This window comes from Alosa pseudoharengus, unplaced genomic scaffold (assembly GCF_046254945.1).
Source record: "Alosa pseudoharengus isolate Yale_2024_CS ecotype anadromous, Long Island Sound unplaced genomic scaffold, YU_APseudo_1.1 YU_APseudo_1.1_scf_22, whole genome shotgun sequence".
In the NCBI taxonomy this organism is placed as follows: domain Eukaryota; kingdom Metazoa; phylum Chordata; class Actinopteri; order Clupeiformes; family Clupeidae; genus Alosa; species Alosa pseudoharengus.
The window spans coordinates 19,141,722-19,167,731 of NW_027468680.1; the positions used below are offsets into that span (position 1 = coordinate 19,141,722).

The window sequence follows — 26,010 nt, forward strand, 5'->3', positions numbered from 1 at the left end:
ACAGTGGACACACCCTGCTGGTGGGCCCGTCCCGACTAAGATTAGTGCACTGCCAGACACCCCATGCATTTTAATCAGGTTTGTACCCATGTGTGTGTGTGTCTTTATGCTGTGGAGTACACAACTACACATCACCGTTCATTTAGGAGTGTTCCTGTATGCATATATGTGAGCATGCACGCAACCGTGTAAGTAGCTGTGTTTATTTGTATATTTGAGTGTGTGTATTGGTGTGTATGACGAGGAGTGTGTGTGTGTGTGTGTGTGTGTGTGTGTGTGTGTGTGGGGGGGGGGGGGTTAGTGGTGGGTTGGCTGAGGTGTTTATGTGCATGTAAGGGAGGGGGGTGAAGAGTGTGTGTGTGTGTGTGTGTGTGTGTGAGTGTGTGTGTGTGTGTGTGAGTAAATAACTCACAGTGGAATTGCTGGCCTCTGCAGCTAGACGTGCGGCGTAGCGGGCGATCAGGCGGTGCTCCTCGTCCAGCCGACTGGGGCTCTCCAGGACGCTGCTGGACACACAACCAGGAACATTACAGCTGAACACACACACACACACACACACACACACACACACACACACACACACACACACACACACACACACACACACACACACACACACAAAATCTCATTCAGACACTGCATCACACACACACTCTCGTTTTCGCAACATCCACCTATTCACTACACAATAGAGTCGTCGCTACTGACCTAACAAAAATTATTCCTAACCAGAATCACATCCCAGGACAAGCAATTATCTCCGTCTGCTCAATCCTCCAACCGCAGACCATAACACACAACACGGGGCACATGGATTTGATGCTCATCTTCAACTATGCAAAGGGAGAGGAGTCTCAGTGTGGGCTTTGCAGCGTAGCTAACTGGTAGACGGTTGCTGAAGGGGAGGAAGAGGCACATGGAGCAAGCAGATGATGGCACATGCGCTGGTGTGCTCTGATAAACATGTGTATGGGCCTAAACTAGTTACTTCGCCCTCTCCCTAGCCACTTGCACTCCGAGTGAGCGTTTCACACGGAGGGTCCGCCATATTAAAGGAGAAATCCGGCGAGTTTTCACATAGATCTCCATTTCTCGAGGTCGCCGAGTACTGTCGGTACGAAAAAAAAAAAACCCTGAAAACAATCGGTTTTACCTAGCTCGAGTTGCTACAGCCAGCAGCTAATGTAGCCAGGCAGCTACTGCGCTACTCTAGGGGGCATGTCCGTGAGCCCCAATGCACATGCCCCCAGAGTGCAGCGCTGTAGCTGCCTGGCTACATTAGCTGCTGGCTGGCTTCACCTCACTATGTGTTCACTGTGTGCTCTGTGTGTTTCACTAATTCACGGATAGGATGAATGCAGAGACCAAATTCCTTGTATACGCAAGTATACTTGGCCTATAAACCTGATTTACATTTAAAATTTTATTTTACAAATGTGAGTTTCTTCTTCTTACACCTGTAAACAAATCCATGGGAAGTCTGCGTCAGGACCTGTTTCCAGTAGGCAGAGAGAAGTTCGTCCCAAAGTTGAGTGTGGTATTATACCCTATGCGCTAATCAATGAACTTCATTTAGCTGTGAGGGTGATCCACACTCGAGTTCACTCCGTAGCCATGATAGAGTGGGTAGGGATTAGTTTCGAAAGAAAGACCCCTGAGTGGTGTGCGTGTGAGTGTGTGTATGTATGTATATGTGTGTGCGTGTGCGAATGTGTGTGTTTGTGTGTATGTGTGTGTGAGTGGGAGAGAGAGAAAGAAAGAAAGAAAGAAAGAGAGAAAGAGAAAGAAAGGTGCAGAAGTGTATTTGTGCTGGAAAGAGGTTAGCAGCACCATAAAAACAAACATGTGTGTGTGTTGAAAAAAAGTTCTGCCCTCTTTGTTCTCTTTAGATCACATTATGTGAGGCGAAATGTCAGCCATTCGTGAGAAACCTTAGTTCCAACACTGAGCATGAGGGGCGCGCCATTTAATAATTTAAAACCTGAGAAGTTAAAGCTGCCACCACTTGCTGTGCGCTCTTCAGACAAGGACACCAGCAGCACTACCTAGTGTTTCAGCATTCGGAAAAAAATCCCCACAAGAACTTGGAGGCTGGTGGTGAGGGGAGTCTGGTTCTCTCGGAACGGCCTCGACTATTTACACTCCCGCCGTGAGTCACTGGAGATCCCATGAGCAGCGCAGCTCGACCGACCACAGCCTAATTGGAGGAGACGTCTCCCTCATGCGACGCAGCTTACGGAACATGACGTCAGGCAAAGGGGTCGTCACAAGACCTCTACAGCATGCTATGAAGATACTATGTGCAGCCAAACCCACATGCACACACACACACACACACGCACGCATGCACGCACGCACGCACGCACGCACGCACGCACGCACGCACGCACGCACGCACGCACACACACACACACACACACACACACACACACACACACACACACACACACACTGCCCGTGGTGTAAAAGCATGACTCTAAGCACGCTGGTGGAACAAAAACAACACAGGAGCCCTGGGGGGAGAGGCAAGATGGGCACGAGGTCAGTATGTGTGTGTGTGTTTGTGTGTGTGTGTGTGTGTGTGTGTGTGTGTGTGTGTGTGTGTGTGTGTGTGTGTGTTTTAATTCATCACATGTAAACAAAACACATTGAGTTTCTTGTGTCTAATGTAAGTTTACCTAGGGAGCATAACTGCGTACTGCGCATGTTTGTCTACAGGTGGAGTGCAATTAGCCCATTTCACAAGATGGGGTCGCTGTGTAAATCAACTTCCTGTGGAACAGCACTGTCCCATAGACAGCAAAAGAAAAGTCCACAGGAAAGACAAAAGCAGGAAGACGTTTTACCCTGCCAATTAAGGCATCATTAACATCAAAAAGGCCGGACACCTGGACACTGTGAAATAGGCTTATTGCAATTGCTACTGTTCTGAGATCAGAGTGGGTTGGTGCAGGTCTATGTGGGGCCGACCCCCGGATGCCCTGTAAGATGGTGGAAGAGTGGAGTGCGTGGCCACGCATCTGCTTACCTGTCTGCAGGTGTGTGGGCGGCCGACGCCATCAGCACGTTCATGTTGGACACGGGCCTCAGCAGACTGCAAACAGACAGAAATGTTAAACACATAACCTGAGGTACCCTCACGCAACCACACAAACACACCCACCCCCACACACACACACACACACACACAGTAACACAGAAAATCATCACACTAGCGCGCACACACAATCTTATCCGGTCCAATCTCACACAGAGACACAAAGTTAGATTGCTGCTTGCCACTGCCAGTGTTGTGGCTCCCCTGGCCAGAGCTGATGAGGTTAGCCCAAGGGCTGCAGGAGAATTCTGATTAGAGGACAGGTCTGGGCTCGGGAGAGAGGGGGAGAGAGAGAGAGGAGAGACGGAGGAAGAGAGAGGAGAGAGGGAGAGAGAGAGGAGAGAGGGAGGAAGAGAGAGGAAATGAAAGAGAAATGAAGAGGGAGGAGGGTGACATTGTGGACGGTAATTTACGGGGCTAAACACAGCCATTGCCCCCCCCCCCCCCCTTCACTGCCTCCCCTCCTTTCTCCTCTTTCTATCGTTCTTTCTCTCTCTTTCATCTGAAGGACAAAATCGCCGAGTGCTTTGGTTTGCTTGGGTGCCTGTCGAAGTGGCACAGACAGAGCTTCTCCCAGCTTTGCTCCGAGCCACTTTCTGTCTCCCCCTCTCCCCCCGGTCTGTCTCTCTCACTCAATCACACACTATCTCATAATCTTCCTCTCTCTCACTATCTCTCGCTCTTCTCCGCACCGCAAGCGTGTGTAAGGGTGTGTGAGCATGTGTGTGTGTGTTTGTGAGACATGTGACACGTGGCATGCCAGGTGTGTGAAATGTGATGGACATTAACAAGGAGACACAAACACAAAGATAAACACAAACACAGACACACACAAACACACACTCACACACACACATGTGACAACATAATAATGCATAAACACTAACACACACACAGCCATATGCTTTTTACACACACGGACCCACGGCACACACACAATTGCACACAGGCACATGCCTGGAGATGCACAAACACACTCAAACTCTGATCTGCATACAAAAGAAAACACACACGTACAAACACACACACACACATTCATACATATGCAATCCACACACGTTCATCACACATGCACGTTTACACAGGTATAGCATGCAATGCATAATACAGGCACACATCATGCACCTATACAAAATAAACACATCTATATACATATATACATTAGATGCACGTCCATAAAATGCACAAACACACACACACACACACAGACTTCCTACACACAGAGACTTCCAACATACAGAGAGTGGTAGAGAGATGTCAGCCCCTTAGATAGCGGTCAGCTTCTTTTGCCCTTTGAGATGCTCTGAGGCAGTCCTGAGTGACCCCCCCCCAAACACACACACACACACACACACACATATACACTAACTCACTTCTGTGTGTGTGTGGAGCAGCAGTCGACCGTCTCACATACACCACCACCGCCGCCGCCACCGCCACACGCCCCCTCCTCTCCTTCCTTTGTCCACTCCAGGTCTCCTGTCTGCTCTGCTCTTTGCCTCTCTTCTCTCTTCCCTCGCTTTTTTTTTGCCCTCTGTGCGCCTCTCTCTCCGGTTCCCTGTCTCTCTCTCTCTCTCTCTCTCTCTCTTCTCTCTCCTCTCTCTGTCAGCTCAGAAACTGAATGAGCATCTCAATGCACTGCAAACACTGCTGCTGCTGCTGTCGCCAAGGAAACCGCCAAAGTCACATGGACATATGACGTCCACGAATCTCTCTCTCTCTCTCTCTCTCTCTCTCTCTCACACTCACCCTCTCACTCCCTCTGCATGAGCGTGTGTGTGTGAGTGTGAGTGTGTGTGTGTGTGGCGAATGTCTGTCATTCTATCAATCTCTATACGAAATCCCACTCTCATCAAATTTGTCTTTCATCCAATCTGTCTCCCCATCTCTGCTTCAGTGTTCAGTGTCTGTCTCAAAGATGGATGGTCACTACCACATGTTACTGTACAGCTTCCTGGAGGTCTGGGCTAGTCTATCAGTGTGTGTGTGTGTGTGTGTGTGTCTGCATGCAAGTGAGCTTGAATGCAGATGTGAGACCAGATGAGACCAAGTGTGCATAATGCATGTGTACATGTGTATGTGTGTGTGTGTGTGTGTGTGTGTGTGTGTGTGTGTGTGTGTGTGTGTGTGTGTGTGTGTGTGTGTGTGTGTGTGTGTGTGTGTGTGTGTGTGTGTGTGTGTGTGTGTGTGTACTGTACGTGTCTGTGTGCCTCTGACCCTCAGTCTCTGTCTGTGTGCGTTGTGGAATTCGTTTTGTGCAGTCTTCAAGACCAGATGAGTCCGGAAGCACTGTAATCACAGGCAGGAAATGTGCTCTGAATTCCTATGTTAAGTGCAGCACCACCAGCCTATCTTGTAAAAAAAAAAATGCGACTTGGAAATGATGCTTGACAGTGTACGGAGTAGACAGGGAATGAGCCTCGAAAGGAGGGGGCAGGAGAGAGGGAGAGGGAACGACAGAAGGAAAGTGAAAGAAAGAAAGAGAGAGAGAGAGAGAGATTGGGAGAGAGAATGTGTGTTTGTGTGGGAGTGAGAGGGATAGACAGAGAGAGGCATCACTCAAGATTAATGACTGAGTGAGTTCAAAGCTCGCATCCCAGTTTAGAGGCTTTTCACACAAATTAAAGTCCGTCCCTCAGTGTATGCATGGATGCATGGAGAAGTGCGTCATCTCCATATAATCCCCATCAGGAGCGAGACGCTCTGCACACACACACACTCACACACACACATACACACACACTGTCAGAACCACCAGGGGGTCCAGTCCAATCTCCTGCTCAGTAACCTGCACTCCATTACATTACATCACACACACACAAAATCAGACACACACTCCCCATAACTGCACACACAGACACACATACACACAATAATCACTACTCCCTCTCTGTATCTCTACTGCTCACTCACTCACTCACACACACAAACAAACAAACAAACTCACACATAGGTAAACATACACGCACAAGCAAGCACACACACACACACACACACACACACACACACACACTATTCTCTTGGGTGTAGACAAGGTCAGAGGGCAGAAAAGAGAGGAAGAGGGACAAAAGTGTCTAAAGCCTTCAAAGTATCTCTCTTCCTCTCTCGCTCCCTCTCTTCCTCTCTCTCGCTCCCTCTCTTCCTCTCTCTTCCCCTCTTCCTCTCGCACTGGCCTCTCGCACTGGCTCCCTTTGGTGCTTTAATGTCTGATGTGTTTGAAATGGAAATGGTTCACATCGGCGTTTTTAGAGGACATGGAACATTACACCCTTTTTATGAAGGCGCACTTCAAACCCACTAAAAATTTCACTCTCACTTGCCCTCTTTGCCCTGGACCCACTCTCTGTGTAATACTCACACACATATACACACACACTCTCTCTCTCTCTCTCTCTCTCTCTCTCTCTCTCTCTCTCTCTGTCTCTCTCTCTCTCTCACACACACACACACACATACATACTTTTAGGCAATCATTATAAAATTAACTCCACGAGTGGAATGAATGTAAATAGCTAAACAATAAAAAACTAGAACATCTGAACTGCAGCCAAATATCACCACACCAAATCATCCCATGAAGCTCATGGGATTTCTGTGCCATCTGCCATCAGAGAATACACATACACCCTTTCACTTCCAACAGGGAAAGTTTTTTTTTTTTCAACTACAGGAATATAGACACCAATGCGGACAGACAGGGCACTCCCCTGTTAGGCAAATACAAGCTGCTGCCCACTGCCCCGCGCACGTCACTGACCTTTACGTCCCTCTAATGTAATCACCAAAAATTATTGCATCCTACTGTTTCTCAAAATCGAACTGCAATCTGTCAACATTAAGTTTCAATTGATGTTTTTTTTTAAAGAAAGAAGGGAAACAGTGATGGTAGGAGGCAGTGGAAGCAACAGAGAGAGAGATAGAGAGAGAGAGAGAGGGAGAGAGAGAGAGAGAGAGAGAGAGGGAGAGAGAGAAAGAAAAAGGGCAGATTGAAAGATCAGAATGACACAAATTCCCATAGGCAGATCGAAAGATCAGAATGACACTGGTCCCATTAGTCAAGTGTCTGTCTTTTGGATGGTATAAATAGCAACAGTCTGGCGTGCTGAGGCCCAGAGATAGGCATCCTGTCTGGACAGAGCACAGCCCTGGGGGACCAGGGGCCCCTCGCGCTCTCAACTGTCAGACTACGGGGGCCACGCGCCGGAGCTTTGATGGATCAGAGTGCTCTAGCGATGGCAACGCAGGTCCAACAGAATCCCACAGCCACAGAAGAGCCAATGGGGGAAAGTGTCTGTCTGCAACCTCAACACCACTGCAGAGGATGTCTGCATCTCTCTTTCTCTCTCTCGCTCTCTCTCTCTCTGTGTGCATGTGTGGGTTTGTGAGTATGTCTGCATCTCTCTCTCTCTCTCACACACAACAAGAGAGACACTGAGAGGAAGAGGGAGGGAGAGAGTTTCTGTGTATGTGTATTTTGATGCATGTCTTTGTGTGTGTGTGTGTGTGTGTGTATGTGTATTTTTATGCATGTCTTTGTGTGTGAGTGTGTGTGTGTGTGTATGTGTATTTTTATGCATGTCTTTATGTGTGTTTGTGTGTGTTTGTTTCAGTAGGCCTTCATTGTGTTAACGTCAACTGCCTGGGGGCACAGAGACTAAGTCTTGTCTCATGTTCAAAGCCTATGAGGGTGGTGCTGATGTGCTTTGTTTCTCCCCTTTGGAGGTTATCTCAGGGTTTATTTACGAGTAGTAAACTGTTTGTGGCACACCGTAATCACACTGGCGTGTTTGTGAGAGATTTTAAGGGAACGGCGTGATGTGAACAGAGGGAGGCACCTCTACTACACAAAGCAACCGAAAATAACTCCTAACAAACACCAGACTTTTGCTGGAGGCTCTATTTTTAACACGTGTCTGAATGGTGTGCCGGCTAACTTTCTCTCAGACGCCTTTTAATGAATTAAAAATCATGAGATCAGGCGCTGCAGGGATCAAAAATGGCTGACTCACAGCTCTTACGCAAACCTTGGGGGTTTGAGGTTGCTTCTGTCGTAGTTGGATTTTTTTTTTGTTAAATTTTTTATATACATATGAATAATTTTGAAATGTATCCCTTCGGCGAGATATCATGTACCCCTAAGAACCCCAGAATCCTCATAGTTTCGGAGGAAAACAAACACCATCATTTCATAAAGTATTCCCTCTCTTATGTGGATCTGTACACTCCTTTGTGGCAGACGGTGACATTCATTTTTTTTACTGATGCCATCTTTTCCAGATTCTACAAAGAGCCTGCTCTGAGTTTGGTCCCTCAGGTCCCCCCAGCGAGGTGTCCACACAGAGAGCTGTGTGCTGTGACTCAGAGGTGTCAGACACGTCCAGAGAGTCTGGCTTCATACAGGCGCCGGAGCACTGCAGAGATGCCTTGATAACACCTAGGATATGAGAGAAAAGCGAAGAGTGAGTGTGTGTGTGTGTGTGTGTGTGTGTGTGTGTGTGTGTGTGTGTGTGTGTGTGTGTGTGTGTGTGTGTGGGTGGGTGTGTGCGTGTGTGTGTGTGTGGGGGTGGGTGAGTGGGTGTGTGTGTGTGTGTGTGTGTGGGTGGGTGGGTGGGTGTGTGTGTGTGTGTGTGTGTGTGGGTGGGTGTGTATGTGTGTGTGGGCAGTGCAAATTCTGTTCAACACCAAGAAAAAGCTGTGTCAGTCTAACATGCGTGGGCAGATGCCACATAAAGGGTGAAAACACACTGCTTCCATGCGTGCCAAGGCAGAGTATTTCACATTCAAACTTCCACTCTGTCCCTCTCAAGAACACGAGCATGCTGTCGCGTCTGTCCTGGCTCAGAGCCACAGACTAGGTCACCGCCGCCATCGCTGTTTGCGTAGTTTGATTTAAATGCCATCGTTTTAATTGACTCTCTAGGCAAAACAGAGGAACGAGCGTAGACACCCCCGCCTCACCCTTCCTCCTCCTCCTCCTCCTCCTCCTCTCCCACTCCCCCTTCCTCCCTCCATAACGCCCAAATAAATGAGTGTTATTATTACATAAAAGGTCAGTGTAGAGAGGGGTGATGCTCCCATTCAGGCGGGGCCGGCCAGAGGGGCCTTTAATCATCTCTGATTTGAATTCAAATGAGGCCATCGGCGGATGATGTAACCGGAGAGGACACGAGAGCAACTGCGCCGGCCTGCCCTCTGTCCAAGGGCGCGGCTCAGATGCGGCACCGAGACGCGAGAGGCCGTGGCCCGGTGCTGGCCCGGTCTAGACTGGGCTAATGAAAGAGACCGGAGACAGCAGAGGACCTGGTACCAGGGTTCCTCCGGAGCGCCATTCTAATAGCTGGAGGTCGGTGACGTGACGTGATGATGGCTGAGATTCTCCTGACTGTTTTGAAAAGGTGCCATGAGAAAAACGAGCCCCGGCTATCGCTGCATTAGGACACTATTAACTGACCAACAAGAGGAGGGGTCAAGGTCATGGGAGGTCTAATATGGACATTTAACGTGCTGTCATTTTCAGTTATGTGACATCTCGGCCTGAATCCACCAGCCTCTGCAGCATTCACCACTCTAGTGAGTGCAGTCTTTGTCATGATGAATACTGTGTGGGGACAAAGGACACACGACCAATGGAAAGTTGGATTTGTTTATGAACTGAGTAGGGGTGTCACGATTCTCCAAGTTCTTGATTCGATTTAATTTTCGATTTTAAAGTCACGATTCGATTCGATTTTCAATTTTTAAAAAAAATATATTACTATTAATGCATTCCTTATATGATATTTACTTTTTTTTGCCTTTTCCTATTCTATTTCAGGGGACTCTTTTTTTGAAACCGTGAGGTTGTAATGTAAACAGAACAAACATTAAGTACAGAGACGTGAACATAGTAAAATGAAACAAGAATGATAATTTGATTGTTTCAGCACACTCCGACGAGACCCAATGTTAGTGTTAATGGAATATGTACTTAACAATGTGCATTTTAAGCCTTAAAGTAATTTTGGACCGTAACTAGATCATCTTTTCACTTGCTAAGATGAGTAGGCTTAAGTTAGTGTTAATTGACGTGAATGAACGACAAAATACTTCCACACCGGTGATTTCAGAGTAGCAAGAGGGGCTTCGATTTCGGTCGGTTGAAGTGTATTTTTTAACTGGCTGCAGATTAAAATTAGAGGAGTTGACGCCGCAGTTCAGCACGTGTGTGTAGTTTTTGTGCGTCTTGGCAAACATGCAGGACGTGGCATTGGGGTAGTGGCTACATTGTCCATTCTACCTTTGAGTTCGAAGTTTAGATTGAGGTGTAATTTCGATATGAAATGGAAATCGTGACACCCCTTGATCTGAGTGTGTGTGTGTGTGTCTGTGTGTGTGTGTGTGTGTGTGTGTGTGTGTGTGTGTGTGTGTGTGTGTGTTTGTGTTGGACAACATTTCTTATATCAGGACATAAATCCTGTGCAGTCTAGAGTATTTCAGACCCTCTGAACACAACTGAACTGAGCGTGTCACAAGATGAACGCAGTCTGTTGTTCAGTGAGAACAAGTTGTTCTGTAGTTGCAGAACCAACAGCAGCAACTGGATGAATGTATCCGACATGATTAAATGACAATACAGAAACATTTATTCTCTCCCCACAGCAATTGCATTATACATTTAACCCTTTCCTACAGTGTTCTGCAGCCTCTTTCCCTACCAGGCCAGGCACAGGAACATGTTTGCCTATGACAGAGACACTTAATCCCGATTACTGTGTGAGACCCAGGTGGGTTTAAGCTCCCCCTCTGTGCTGCAGTGCAGACTGTAAACAACTACATTAATATACAGGCACACCAGGAAACACACCCACACACCACAGGCTTTTTGGAAATACACGCGCACACACGGAGAGAAAATCAAATTGAGTGCCGTGAAATGGGCCAACGGCAGGTTATACGCCACTTGCATTTTCCACACTTTCATCCACCCCCTTCCTGTGCTCTTGTTAGTTAATCAGATTGACTCTTTATATTTGATACACCCTGCATAAAAAACAAGAGAGGACAACAACTACAGGGGTAAATACCTGCTGTATTGGCCATGTGTAGAGCCATGCATTAGCCTGTCACGTACAGAGGTGTCCTTCTGTTCAGGGGACTTTGTTCTCCCCATCAATCTCCGCGTTTATGTGTCAGGAAATAAAAAAGGCCGAAAGAAGACTCACCCACGCTCCACACCGCCCCTGGTATGTGCGGTGCAGCTGGACCCAGGCTCGTATTTATGACACTTTAACTCCAACAGCGGTGCCACATCATCTGTTTCACGAGACAACACCTCTCCGCTTCGCATTCTCTGATTACATTTCCTTCCTGTCGGGAGTTCCGCCGATCAATAATCGCTTTCATACAGACACAGGAAAGCATCCCGGCACTGTAATAGCCCAGTCGTCGCTCTAAAGGTTTATGAACGGAGAGAGTGTGTGTAGACACCGATCTCATTAATATCAGACTTTTTCTTTATACTGTATGCGCTGAAGTGTCCATGTCTGTGCGTGTGTGTGTGTGTGTGTGAGATATTATTAGAAGCGTATCGTTTGTCTTTATTATTGAGCAATTCACAGGGTATAAGGCTGTGTGTGTACAGATCCACAAACCACAAGCACACAAACACAAGCACACAGAAAGTGTAGAAAGTATTCTGAATAGCACTGAATCACAATCAGCTGTTTACAATCATAGCTGAGCTTGAAATGTCTATGCTAGTCTGTTACTTTGAGATGGCAGAACTCATAGTTGGTTGAACCTGTCTGTTCTGCTGTCTAACAACCTGTTCTCCCCACCTGCCCAAAATTCTATCAAGGAAGGAGCTGAAAGACATCTTATTTTCACAGATCCAGCACATCACGAGGAAACCAAACATGCCTTCCTCAATCAGGCATATTTGAGGTAAGCGAAAATCCTGTTTGACAGTTCCTTTGAATAACTTTAATAACAATTCTGAATAACATCTTTGAATAGCTTCAAACAGCTGGTAACTATACAAATGGCAAACACGAATAAAGCCTGTAGCTTTAGAGATGCACTGAGAAGCCTGTGTGGATAACGTATGTCACAGCTGAATGCTGAAACCAGTTTCTGACAGTAAGAGTGTTTAGGATCAGAGGATCACAGTGCATCTCATGTCTCCTGTCTTCGTCAACAGCAGCAACAGCAGCGATGCTTAAAGGCCTAATCTAAGAGACGAATGCAGAATAAACACAAACAGCTGCCTCTTCTCTGTGACAGGCAGTGATTCGGCTGGGATAAATCATGAGACTGCAGGGGTAACTGACAAAGGGAGGAGGCATGGAGACTCGCGCTGCAGAATGTTCAGATTACCCTCAGTGAGCATGTGTGTGTGATCTGCTGAGCGTTTTGTGATGTCTTCCAGAAACAACTCTCAACATCAATCTCATTCAACAGTCACTGCATGTTCACATGGGAACCATGAATATGCTAACTCAAGACACCATGCTGCTGCACCACCTACTGCCGCACAACAGAGGGTGCTAAAGAGCCTCCTCTTATTATGAAGCCTTCCTGACCTCTAAGCATCTACAGTGACATCCAAAAAAATACCAATCGATAAAGATCCCTGTGACCACAGGCACACCGACAGCCAAATCAGCCACCCAGTGAAGGAAAAGAAGAGCGACTCACGTCGTTGGCGCCAGGTCGGGCGGCCTCTCGCTGACCTCAGGGAAGGTGGGCTGCGGCGGCTCCCCGATGGGCACACAGCCCAGGGAGCGGCTGATGGCGTGGCTCAGCTTCTTGGCAGGGGACTTCTGCAGAGGGCAGGAGAGAGACAAGACTTTGCTGCTTCAGCTGGGGCAATGCCAAGTTCCAATATTCAACAGCTCAAATGAATGAAACTACACTCACTTCTATGGAGATGAATCTATCACAGTCTATGGAGATGAATCTATCACAGTCTATCACAGTCTATGGAGATGGGTCTATCACAGTCTATGGAGATGAATCTATCACAGTCTATGGAGATGAATCTATCACAGTCTATGGAGATGGGTCTATCACAGTCTATGGAGATGAATCTATCACAGTCTATGGAGATGGGTCTATCACAGTATATGGAGATTAATCTATCACAGTCTATGGAGATGAATCTATCACAGTCTATGGAGATGGGTCTATCACAGTATATGGAGATTAATCTATCACAGTATATGGAGATGGGTCTATCACAGTATATGGAGATTAATCTATCACAGTCTGTGGAGATGGGTCTATCACAGTCACTTTAGTCTGATTCATGCAGATGTATGCAAGTAAAGCCTACAATTTACTACAATGTTTTGTTGATGGTGTGTGAGTTTTCCATCTAAAATGTTGTAATTATGAAACATTCAGAAGAGATAGTTACTGGCTACATTAGCCTCTATGTACAATTTGTTTTGATCTTTGTATATTTTAAGACTTCATTTCTAGTAGTTGTTTATATAATTATAATAAGTTGTATAGTTTAGTTTCTATTTTATGTTTTGTACGAAAAACTACTGGATTAATAAAGTATCTATCAATCTTTCTATCTACCTAATAAATAATGGCTCAGCCGAACAATATTTATGACATTGGCTTAAAAGGTCCAATGGAGGGAATACTGAGGGGGGGTTCATGATGAAGGTTCTTCCAGGGTTTCTCTTTCCACACAGAGCTACTTGTCTTCTCCTCTAAAGAAGTTGTTTCTTTTTCCACTGCTCCCAAGCTAAGTCCTCGCCGCTTCCGCACGGGTCGAAAATAATCAGCCCTTATCGCCGCCGTCTGAGAGGAAGCGAGGAGTCAATGGAAATTGGATTGGGGAACCAGAGCGAAGCAAATCGCTTCCCAACATCCTATTTCCACCCAGAAGCTGGAGCTCTAAGACAACGCCAGGCCCTTAAAAATTCAATCAATGGCGGCCAGCTTCTAATGAGAGAGCCAACACGGCTACTAGCAATCTGGGGAAAAAGGGAGGGGGCAGAGATGCCTGAGCCCTCCCTCCCACATCGGCTAGTTCCAGAGATGTACAGTCAAGGTAAAAGTCATCTGGGATTAGCTCATTAGCAGCCATTCTATACCATGGAGAACATATATTGAATACTAACTGCATTTTTCTGGGTAGAACAGAAACACGCGAGGCCTGACGCGTGTTTTCTGAACCTGACAACTGTTACACCTCTGGATAGCATGCACACGGGTGGCTGGTTATAACATCTCAAAGCCCACATCTATTATCAGATGTATTCACTGTAGAGGCATTAAGGCTGTCTGAAAATTACACTTATTACACTGGTCTTGAGAACATCATCTAAGCTTATAACTTAGATCACACCTGTGTAATTATAATGAGTTGGTTGTTGGTTTTGCTTGAAAGGTTTCTTAAGAGCATGAGGCAAATGCTGCTGAGACATTGTGTCTGAGATCATAATGGCCAATGGTCATATGTGTTTTCAGTTGACTCATATCCCAGGCCAAACGGTTGGACCTACCCAAGACGAGTGTTCCTTCATCTGGTGCTGGTTGCTGTGGGGACCGTTGGCATGACCACGCCAGAAGCAGCTTTGGCAGAGCTGGTAGCCGTGGCACTGTTGGCATCGGTAACGAAAGCCCATCATGCTCTCACTGTGGCAGTAAGAGCACTCCACTGGGTGGAAGACTGAAGGAGAGAGAGAGCGAGAGAGGGGGGGGGGAGCAGGAAGACAGGAAAACAGCCAATGGCATGAGACAAAAATTGTGCTTTTAGGACATGAATGCCAGCAATTAACTACAACAATTACCTACATTTTAACCATACATTGTCAAAGCCAAACTTCTCAATGTTAGTATGTAGTAGTAGTAGTAGTAGTAGTAGTAGTACAATATTGCACCTCATTGACAATGACATATATCAGATTTATATCTGTCAATACTTCTGTCAATGTGATATACGGTTAGGTTTGCCTTTTTGATAGGTTTGCAGAGATTTCTAAAAGTTTAGAACATTGTTCACATTGTCATTATGGGGCACTGAGTATAGACTGATGAGGGGAAATGCAATTAAACAATTTTGGCATAAGACTGCAACAAAAGAAAACAAAACATGCAACACACTAATATATCCAGTAGTAGTGTGACGGGAGTGGCGGTGGAGCTCACCGTTCTCCACATGAGCCAGCCGGTGCATGAGCGGCAGCCACACAAGGCACTGAGGGGGCGGGTCAGCCGTCAGCACATCCAGAAATGTGTTCAACTGGATCTTCTTCTGGACACAAGCCCACACACAGCACAAACACAGCGCTAAAGAAGGGCTTACTGGGAGGGGGAGACAGCTATTGTGATCGTGTGCAATGGAGTGTGTGAGTGTGTGTGTGTGTGTGTGTGTGTGTGTGTGTGTGTGTGTGTGTGTGTGTGTGTGTTTGTGAAAGAGGGAGTAAACACAGATTGGTTAATGAGACAGAAGCACACAGAGACTGACAGAGAGTGCAGAAGACAGGTGGTGTGGATGAAGAGACCGTTAACAGAGAGAGAGAGTAATGAAAACACAAAATGTTTATGCCAAAGACTGCACATGCTTGAGGGCAAGAATAAGAGAGAGAGAGATAAAAACATGTCTGAGTGCATTAGCATATAGAAAACAGGACAACAAATAATGTTTGTGTGTTTGTGTGTTTGTGCGCGTAAGAGAGGGAGTATTGGTGAATGAGATTGAAGCAGACATAAGAGACAAAGGCAAAACATAAAGGCAAATTGCTTATGCCAAAGACAGAATGTGTACCCTTGAGGACAGACATGGGAGAAAGATGGAAAAAGAAATGTGTCAGAATGCATATGCAAACAAACAAAACAAAAACAAGACAACAAATCAAAGAGTGTGATTGGACACTTTACCTGCTGGGGGAAACAGGTGCGGACAGAGTGTTCGGTGTAGCCAAAAGACGGCCCTTCAAACACGGCGGTGGGCAGCTTGAGTACCTCCCGCAGGAAGTGGTCGAACTTTGGGAATAACATCGTCCCGCTGGAGTCAGAGATCTGGGAGAAGATATCTGACAAACAGGAAGCGATAAGTCGGACAGTCACAATTTACAGGGAAACAAATGTGCTCTCATTGAAGACTCTACTTCATAGACACATCTGATGAAATTAGTCTTTGCAGAGTTATAATGGCTATCATTTTGAAAGCTATTACCAGCTAAAACAATTATGTCTATCAGTGCAGTGTTTTCTAACATTAAATAAGCAGCAGCATTATTTTAGAATTGTGCATTTCATTGTGCTTCTGATAGTTACATATAGGATCTACAAGGTTTCCTGCATAAAAGAAAGCATATCACGTCATGGTGTGAATTTTTACCATCTAAAGTATATACACATCACAGAAAAATACTTCAAAAGGCTCAAAACCTTCAGGTAAGACTGCAAGGAAATTTGCGAATTAATCAAAGTCCTACAACATGCAATTTGGAATTCTATAGTAATATGAATATAAAAGGCTAATACTGCCCTCTAGTGTCCGCTCAATGTAAATGCTAACTCCAGGCATGGAGGGGGGGGGGCAGTAGCCCACTGAGCCCACTAACCTGCATTGCCTGTGGGAGAGTTACTGGAGCTCAACAGCAGAACCCCTGGGCTTGTGCTAGATACACGTCCCACCAATCTCAGCTCTTTTCACTCAGTGAGTCAGTGCGCCATCATTGACTTTTGTGTGATTATACCATAAAGACACTAGAGGGTAATAAAGGCACTGAGAATGGAATTAGTGTCATACTCCTCGCCTCGGAGGTCATAAACGTAGCCATGGAAGTAATACTTACAGCGCAGTTTATCTACGATTTTCCCTCCACACATGGTGGCCAGCATGGATTTCATGGCAAACACAGTGAGCTTCCCTCTGCCTTCACTGCAAAGACGAAACATATCTGATCTATTAATGAACACTTCACTTTCACAGCACTTTCCAGCCACTACCCCCATCAACACATTATCTAATTGCATTGAGTGTTGGTGTATATGTTTACAATACATATGAATGTAAAGGAGAATCAATATGGACCCCAGCCATCCTAATCATTGCCTGTTTCAGCTGCTATCATCTGGCAAGCAATATCGAAGTCTTAAGTTTCGGACAACCAGAATCAGGAACAGTTTTTTCAACCAAGCAATAAGGCTTATGAACATGGAAACAAAGACCTGAGCCTGTGCCTGTCAGTCTTTGCACTACAACACTTTTCTTTTTTTCTCCCCACACACACACACACACACACACACACACACACACACTATTTCATTATTATTTATTTTTTGAGGAGCAAAATATTTATATTATACTTATACCCGTATAATGAGATGTAATAAAGACAATCTGGAATCTTGAGAAATAGTTAAGTAAATCAGAGAACTACCATAGCTGTCTTATAACCATCATCATATTTGTAGAAATCTGGGGTATTTCTGTATGTATTCTGATGTGTTCATCTGTGTTACTTTTGTGTTACTGTGTGTAGTATACAACAGGGAGAGGTTCATATTATTGTACATAACTGTGCCTTAGGCCTGTGTACCAGCAGGAAGGTCATACAGGCCGATGTTTAGGAACATCTGAGGAACATCAGTGATAACATGGGCCGAGGGAGACAGCATGTCTGCCTATTCGGGCTAGTATCTCCATCTGGCCAGGGCCGGGTTTTGTACAGTGGTTGGTACCTTCCACGTTGGCATGATTTACGTTGATATGATTTTAGTATAACAGGCTTTGTCTCAGGTTTGGACTTCGAGACGGATCGAGGAAGCGACTCGGGGAGCATCTTATGCCAAGACGCTCAGCAGCAGCCCGCTTCTACTAACTACCACACCTGTTAGACTCTGTGCAGTTTTACTGTTTGAGACTTAGCCTGTGCTCGGTTAGTGAGTGTTGTACCATCTACAATAAATTCTTTTGATCACCGATCCTGATCCAGCCGTCAAGCTTTATTGACCATCTTCAATACAGACATCAGAACTAAAACACAACGCAAAACGATCGTGAATCCAACATTTGGTTTCCGTGACCCGAACGCAAGAGGAGGGGGAAGACGAGAACATCCATTCGGCGAGGTCAGACTGAGTCTTCGGGTTCAAACAGACTTCGGGTTCAAACAGACTTCGAGGGCAGATTTTGAAACTTCACATCTGTAAGAAGAGTCTATTTTGGGCCCCAGGCTGACGTGACCAACCCCAGCTGGAAGCCTACCAAGAGGGAGGACGCTGTGTGCGTGTGCACCCGCCGCAGTGAAGAAACTCTGACCAGGTGAAAGCAAAGAGTTTTTTCTCCTCTGTGCGTGAAAAGAACCAAGAGTAAAGTTAAAAAATAGACATAATTTAGGGAGTAAATTAGAATTTTTTTGATTTAAAGCTGCACATTAATGAGAGTATTGAAGTTTGTGTCATTAAGTGTTTTGACAAGTAACATACCTATATACCTATATCAATGATTGATGAGCTCTAGATGTCATTGGATATAAGAAGTTTTCTGATAAAAAGTAAACGGTTAAAGAGTACACATATTTTGGGTAATTGGAATAGATTCGTGAACGAATTAAAAGAAGTAATCGATTAACTACGGACAAGCTTGGGGGATTAAAGCTTTTCTTTTTCTGTACTGCCATTACATGCTAAGCTGTGTGGGTTTTGTGATAAATGCTGTGCGGGTGCCGAAGAGAAAATAGAAGGAGTTACTGTTGCTACAGTCATTGTTGCTGAAGTGAACTGTGTGGTTGTTTCTCAAGGTCTTTGTTTAGTTTAATGGCCTAGGACTAAACTTAGCGTTACAGTGATACAGAGAGGAGACGAAATCACCAGAGGGGGGTGTTTTGGTTGTGCAGTAATTGAAAAGTGGGATAGGGTTTCCAACCTATGTTTTTGTTGACTTGGTCAACTGTGAATTTAACGAGAGATTGTTAAAGGTGTGAGTGAGACATTAATTGTTGTCGTTGTCCAGCCGGTTTTTGGGAGAAAGGAAATAGTCTGAGTTAAGTGGAACTGACACTGGTGAAATTTATTGTTGTGGCTTCATGCTGTGAGTAAAATAATTTACCAAGTGCCAGTTTACTGAACGAGAGAGATAAAGAGAGAGTGTTTTCTTTTCCCTGGCGGGAGCAGCGAGCGTGTGTGTGTGAGTGTGTGTGGAAAAAAAGGAGAAGGACAGAGAGAGAGAGAGGTTCTTTTTTTTCTTTGGCCAAAGCAGAATCGCAAAAGTTGGCACTAAAACATCACACACTACTGACAAATTTAAGTTAAAAGTTTAAATAAAGGATCACGTCACTGCACGAAACACATAGTACAATTTAATATTAATTGATATTAGCACAATCCAGATATGGGTCTTGGTAGGAAAACTAAGTTGCAGGCCTATGTGTCAGATTGGATGGCAGTGAAATTACAATTTGGCAAATTTGAGAAAAAATTACAAAGGACATTAGAGAAGTTGGAATTAGAGATCCGAGACAGGATTTGGAGAACAGAGACTGAAAGACGTGATTTGGAGGAGCAACTCATGGAAGCGGATGTGTTGCCAGAACAGAGTGAAATGAGGCGAAGAGGAGTAGTCTCAGAGGCCCACTCAATGGGGAGGAGCCAACTCCTCCCATACACCCCGGCACCTATTGTGGGCGGGGGTCGCAACAGGCAACCAAGCACCCGCCTCAAACCGACTCTGCCTGACTTGGACTCAACAGCGCCATATGCCATGGTGGAGACATCTAGAAGTGCAGTGGACATTGATAAAGACAGCTTCATTGGACAGAATGCTGCTGTTATGGGAACCCCACCTGATCAACAGCCAGCAGGTGACACGAAACAAATCATTCTGGCCCCATCAGCAGCCACTGCTTTCTACAATCCACAAAGACAAGGAAGAACGTCTGCAACCAACCATCATCAAACTGCTCCACTCCAGTATGGCTATCAACAGCCACTAGCCATAGCTTCAGTACCTCCTCCTCTATTGTTGTTACCAATGCCACTGGCTACAAGCCCATACCCACCTCACCCACCTGTCAACTCTTTCCCTACCCGACCACAACCACCACCCCCGCCCCCACCTGTCAACTCTTTACCTCACCCACCCCCACCCCCACCTCCCCCACCCCCACCTGCACCAGTGAATGATGGGGCATCTACATCCAATGCTGCCCAGGGAGCGACTGCTCCGGTAACAAGGCCTAAGACAATGAAAACCAGGCCAGCGATGGAGGACTGGGATGCCGGGGATGAGTCAGCTGACGAGGCACTCATATGCCCTGTGCGCACAGTAGCCACCACCGACGGCGTGTCTGTGCTTTACCAACCAGCGAGAACCGATAACACCCTCTATGCTACTGCCTTGCGTGAAGAACACATCGAAATTGAATTCTTGATTGATACTGGTGCTGAACTTACAGTCTTTTCATCCAACATTTCCGACCTATTGAAGAAACACGAAATACCTCTGTCAGGCATCATCAAGACAGCTGGTGGACCAACCGGAGAAAAATGCAGTCTGAAGCAGACAGCCCCAGTCACCATAGCCATTGGAGAAGGAGATGGAGAAGTCTTGTGGAACCTGAGAAGGCTAAAAAGAGAGGATCTCCTGGAACATCCAGCATGGGCTAGGGGAAAGAATGACTGTGGACTGTTGGAAATGGAACCCGTCAGACTGACTGGAAAACCACCTCCGTGTGTGAAACAAAGTCCCATCAAGAATGGACAGCTTGTGGCAGAATTGTTGGATGCAATGCAGCTGCCAAAAGACCTGGCAGTGATCAAAGTAAAGTCACATACAAGGCAAGACACCATTGAAGCAAGAGGCAATGCAATGGCGGATGCGGTGTCAAGAACAGCCGCAAGAAAAAGAGAGGGGGGGGATAACGAAACGACTAACGAGAATGGACACGGAAATGGAAACACGGACGGATCTAACGGTAACAGGAACATTTTTGAAAATGACGACGAGAAATGCATGATGAGAGTGACAAAGAAGGTCAAGGAAACATCTGAAGAGGGAAAACGGGAAAGTTTGGCCAACATCAAAGACATGCAGAACAGCGCTAGCCGAGAAGAGAAGTGGACTTGGATTGAAAATGCGGCGAAGCTCCATGACGACAACCTGTGGAGGTTTGGAACACGAACAGTGGCTCCAGAAAGTCTTCTGCCATACCTGGCGACGCAAATTCATTCACTTGGACACGTGGGAGTGGAGAAGATGAGGAACAGATTCATACAGGTCTGGTGGGCCCCAAAGTTCACAGCAACGGCCAGGGACATCGTCAAGCGGTGTGCCACCTGTCGGCAAAACAACCACGACAGAAAGGTCAAGCTGCCAACATTGAAAACACCTGCTCCACCAGGGCCTTTCAGAGTTCTTCAGATAGATTACATCACTCTTCCAAAGTGCAAAGGCTATCGCGACGTTCTGATTGTTCTGTGCCAGTTCTCTAGGTGGATCGAGGCGTTCCCTGCACGATCCGGAACTGCACTACACACTGCCAAAGTCCTTGTGAAAGACATCATTCCCCGATACGGTTTGCCAGAACAGATCTGCTCAGATCAGATTTGGTTGATAACACAGTTGGCAGTGAAGGTCCAGGGTGAGAGAAAAGTGGATACATGCGAGCCATTGCAAACTAATAGAACCGCCTGAAACATGACGCGCTTGGGTAGGGTACGAATTCTATCTGAGGTTCCGCCGATCTTCTTTTAGGGGTGAGGTGTGAACTAGAGGGGGGAAGATTCATGGGAGACTTTCATTTTGACCAGGAATTTATGACGTCAGGAGAAATGAAAGGTTAGGGATCCGAAGGTAGAATCTTTCCTTTGAGAATCCGAACATGCTCAGAGTGTTGTGGTAGTGGACTCTTCTTGACACAAACTCATGTTATGAAAAGTTATAGACTTAGATAAGTCTTATAATTGATTTGGATGATTAAATATGTGTGATTACTGATATATGAAATGTTTAATCTGAGGATACAATTACAATTGCCGATTTTTGAGAATGATTACAATTATGCTAGATCAAGAGGGGGGAGTAATCCTAGTCCTGGTTCTAGAGGTTGGTTTCTGGGGACACCCGTAAGGGAGCTGAACACGCAGCAACGGGTTAACCGGGGACTCACTGGGGGACCAGGGTTGGGAGGTTGCTACACCCCTATAATAGATGATTATATCTACTATTGTTTTCATGACTATCCTTCAACTGATACTGCTCTTTCTTTTCACTCCACATGTGCCTATGAGGTTGCCGGGAGCCACAGACAACATCTGGGACAGAGACTTTGCCTTTGAACTGAACTGTTGCCTGCCGGTCTCCTGCACTTCTCCCCAAAAAGACTCTGTTTCCCGAAGGAATCCTCAACTCCATCATTCTCTAACAGCGATCAGCTCACTGAATTCTGTGTTGTGTAACTGTTCTTGTGTGTCTCCTTTATCATCTGAAAATGTCACCGAAAATGTTGTTTTGTTGTGCTGTTATCCTGTGTCACCTGGTTATTGTTACTGATACTCTGTATGACAGCCATCATGATGTGCACAAGGACAACACTTTCCTGAAGACGGCTCATGGGTTGGCCCAGGCCAAGCGTAAGCATTCGTGTTGGGTATGCGGGTTAATGCCATCTGCCTCTGAAGTGTATCCTTACATAGCCCCAGAGTATGTAGCAGCCTTTAACAGTACTACAAATGGTTCCCCTGATGACATCTTTCCAAATCCTCCATGGGTCGGAGGGCCCCCTACTAAGCTTAAATTGAGTTATGCCCCACGTGGTGTGATCTGTTGGGTGGCCGACAAGAGTGGACGGTCGGTGGTAGGTCAGAGCATCTGCCCATATGAAGTTCCGGTTGGACAGACTGAGGTTTCCATTGAACAGTCAGGTGAAGTGGTCCTTATTCCCCTTCCCCCGATGATGCGTGTTCCAGGTGCAACACCAGGAAGCACGGTCGTCACGAACGCACTAGCCCCTGTACGTGGTTCCATGTTTGTGTGTGGACAGTATGCATATTCCTATCTTCCCCCTAATTGGCAAGGCTCCTGTTATTTAGCTTATGTTGTTCCAGCTGTGAGGATTGTGGAGAGGGAACATTTGGTGGGTGAGTCAACATCTATACACCCTAGGACTAGGCGTGACGCTCCTGGGGGTCACAGTATTGTTGCAACCCCGACACAGAGATTCTTTGCCGCTTTAATTCCAACTTATGGCCTAACTGTGGCGCTTGATGAGATTAGAGATCTGGTACACATTGTTGATGTAGTAGCTAATGACACTGCACGCGCTCTTTCAGACATTGAACGGGAACTGTATGCAGTAAGACAGGTTGCCCTTCAGAATAGGCTCTGCCTGGACGTGGTTTTGGCCAGTAAGGGAGGTGCTTGTGCTCTGATTGGACAGGAATGCTGTACTTATGTGCCTGACTTGACCGTTAATGTCTCCAATTACATCAAAGATATTTACGCCAACGTGCAGCAGCTTAAGCGGGATAATGGTAGCTGGTCCCTGGGAGGTTGGTTGAGTAGCTGGGGTGGGTCCCTGTTTGCTCAGATTGTCCAGTTAATTTTGCCCCTGCTCATTCCCATCTTTGTCATCTACTTAGCTATCCAAGTGGTGTTGTGTATCATCAAGCGTGCCACCACTACCACTCCAAGATTGGCCCCTGTTAGAGTACCTCCTGCCCAGCCTCGGGATGAACCGGGGATGTGGGTTTGATTCCTTTCCATTTTAATTTCTTTTTATGTGTGAGACAATCCTCCGGAACGAAATCAGTTATTATGTTTTCTTTTAAGACACCGGCACTTTTTCCTTTTTCAAAGTGCTAGAGAAGTAATCTTGTCTTGGTTTGTCCTCTGTTCTTTAGACCACATCAGACTCCTTTTATTTGTTTTGTATGATCTATAAAAATCTGTGTTTTTTAATTGATCAAGAGGGGGGACTGTAGAAATCTGGGGTATTTCTGTATGTATTCTGATGTGTTCATCTGTGTTACTTTTGTGTTACTGTGTGTAGTATACAACAGGGAGAGGTTCATATTATTGTACATAACTGTGCCTTAGGCCTGTGTACCAGCAGGAAGGTCATACAGGCCGATGTTTAGGAACATCTGAGGAACATCAGTGATAACATGGGCCGAGGGAGACAGCATGTCTGCCTATTCGGGCTAGTATCTCCATCTGGCCAGGGCCGGGTTTTGTACAGTGGTTGGTACCTTCCACGTTGGCATGATTTACGTTGATATGATTTTAGTATAACAGGCTTTGTCTCAGGTTTGGACTTCGAGACGGATCGAGGAAGCGACTCGGGGAGCATCTTATGCCAAGACGCTCAGCAGCAGCCCGCTTCTACTAACTACCACACCTGTTAGACTCTGTGCAGTTTTACTGTTTGAGACTTAGCCTGTGCTCGGTTAGTGAGTGTTGTACCATCTACAATAAATTCTTTTGATCACCGATCCTGATCCAGCCGTCAAGCTTTATTGACCATCTTCAATACAGACATCAGAACTAAAACACAACGCAAAACGATCGTGAATCCAACATATTGAACCACAGAATGGATTATAAGGTATGAGGACCCTAATTATAAGGTAGGCCAACAGAAACATGAAAACCATGGGTGTGTGTAACATGCCATTTCGGGAACAACCATATCTACTATCCACACATGCGGCTAATTCATAGTTAGCAACGTGGACACAGTTGACAACACAAGGCTCACGCATGTTTGAAGTGCCTTCTCATAATCTACGCATGCAATGTGGACACAGTTGACAACGCAAGGCTCACGCATGTTTGAAGTGCCTTCTCATAATCTACGCAAGCAATGTGGACACAGTTGACAACGCAAGGCTCACGCATGTTTGATGTGCCTTCTCATAGTCTACGCAAACTACAAAGACATTGCGCCTCCATCGGAAACGCACGACATGGCACTTGTGCTTGAGTCGCAAATCGCATTACAAAAAATTGGACAACAAACTTACGTATCAAACGTAAGTACGTATCACACCCTCCTTGCATAGCTGTGTATACTGTAGTAGACTATGAATCAGACCTTACTGTGCTATAGGGATGCCAAGGCAGCAGTGGATAATACTGTACTACTATAACAGTAACTAATAGTAACGCAGTCCAGCTTCTTGCTTGCTATGCTTTCTCCCCTGCCCCACATTCCTGACCGAGCCTATCAGCAGTAGTCCTGATTAGCTGACCACACCTGAGGTAGTTAATTAAGAGTGCCATAATCACACTTGGGGGAGGGGGGGGGTGTTCTGCAGGGGAGGGATGAATAGGAGGCTTTCAGGAAAGAGGTTCCCAGGAACGAGACTGAAGCTATGCCCACGCATAGCCTTTAGATACAGACATTTTTTCATGCATTTTGGCCTTCCGTCCACACGACAAGTCAGTTTTGGGTCACTGAAAACAGCTATTTTTTAAAAACTCCAGCCAAAGTGGAGATTTTCAAAAACTCTATTTTCAGTGAAAACTGAGTTTTGGGATTGTGACATCGCCATCTGTTTGATTGACATGTTATTGATAGCCTTTCTCTCAGCTGTTTTTGCCCATCTGTGTGGATATTATTATTTTATAATCCGATGGAGAAAAAACGTCTACGTCTGGACATAGTATGGATGGCCTACATTGCCCCTCTGATAGTTAATATGCTACATTTATCTGATCATGCAAAAATATGATGCATTTCTTAAGACCATGTCATACAGTATGTCTGAATAACACCCATTCACAGGGAGGCAGAAACACCTTGTACAGTTGCTGCACTGAAACTGCTATGTGCAATGTACATTGTTTTCTAAAAAACATTATGTGGAGAGATAAGTGCTGTAAAATCAGTGTGAATGGCAAATGGTCTGCAAATATCCTCCGAATAGAAGCCCCTATAATGGCTATGTGTTTTAGAACAAAA

General features: G+C 45.8%; 1 protein-coding gene across 1 annotated transcript in view; it reads right to left on the reverse strand.

The window, feature by feature from the left end:
- The window catches only part of dtnbb (dystrobrevin, beta b), a 35,443-nt gene that overhangs the window by 8,322 nt on the left and 1,111 nt on the right, over positions 1–26,010 (reverse strand). Inside the window, exons 4-10 of the mRNA XM_076299934.1 lie at positions 16,900–16,985; positions 15,977–16,131; positions 15,245–15,350; positions 14,599–14,765; positions 12,773–12,897; positions 3,029–3,094; positions 413–503 (exon numbers count right to left, since the gene is read on the reverse strand). Of these exons, the coding sequence (XP_076156049.1) occupies positions 413–503; positions 3,029–3,094; positions 12,773–12,897; positions 14,599–14,765; positions 15,245–15,350; positions 15,977–16,131; positions 16,900–16,985 (796 nt within the window). The remainder of the gene's footprint in view (positions 1–412; positions 504–3,028; positions 3,095–12,772; positions 12,898–14,598; positions 14,766–15,244; positions 15,351–15,976; positions 16,132–16,899; positions 16,986–26,010) is intronic.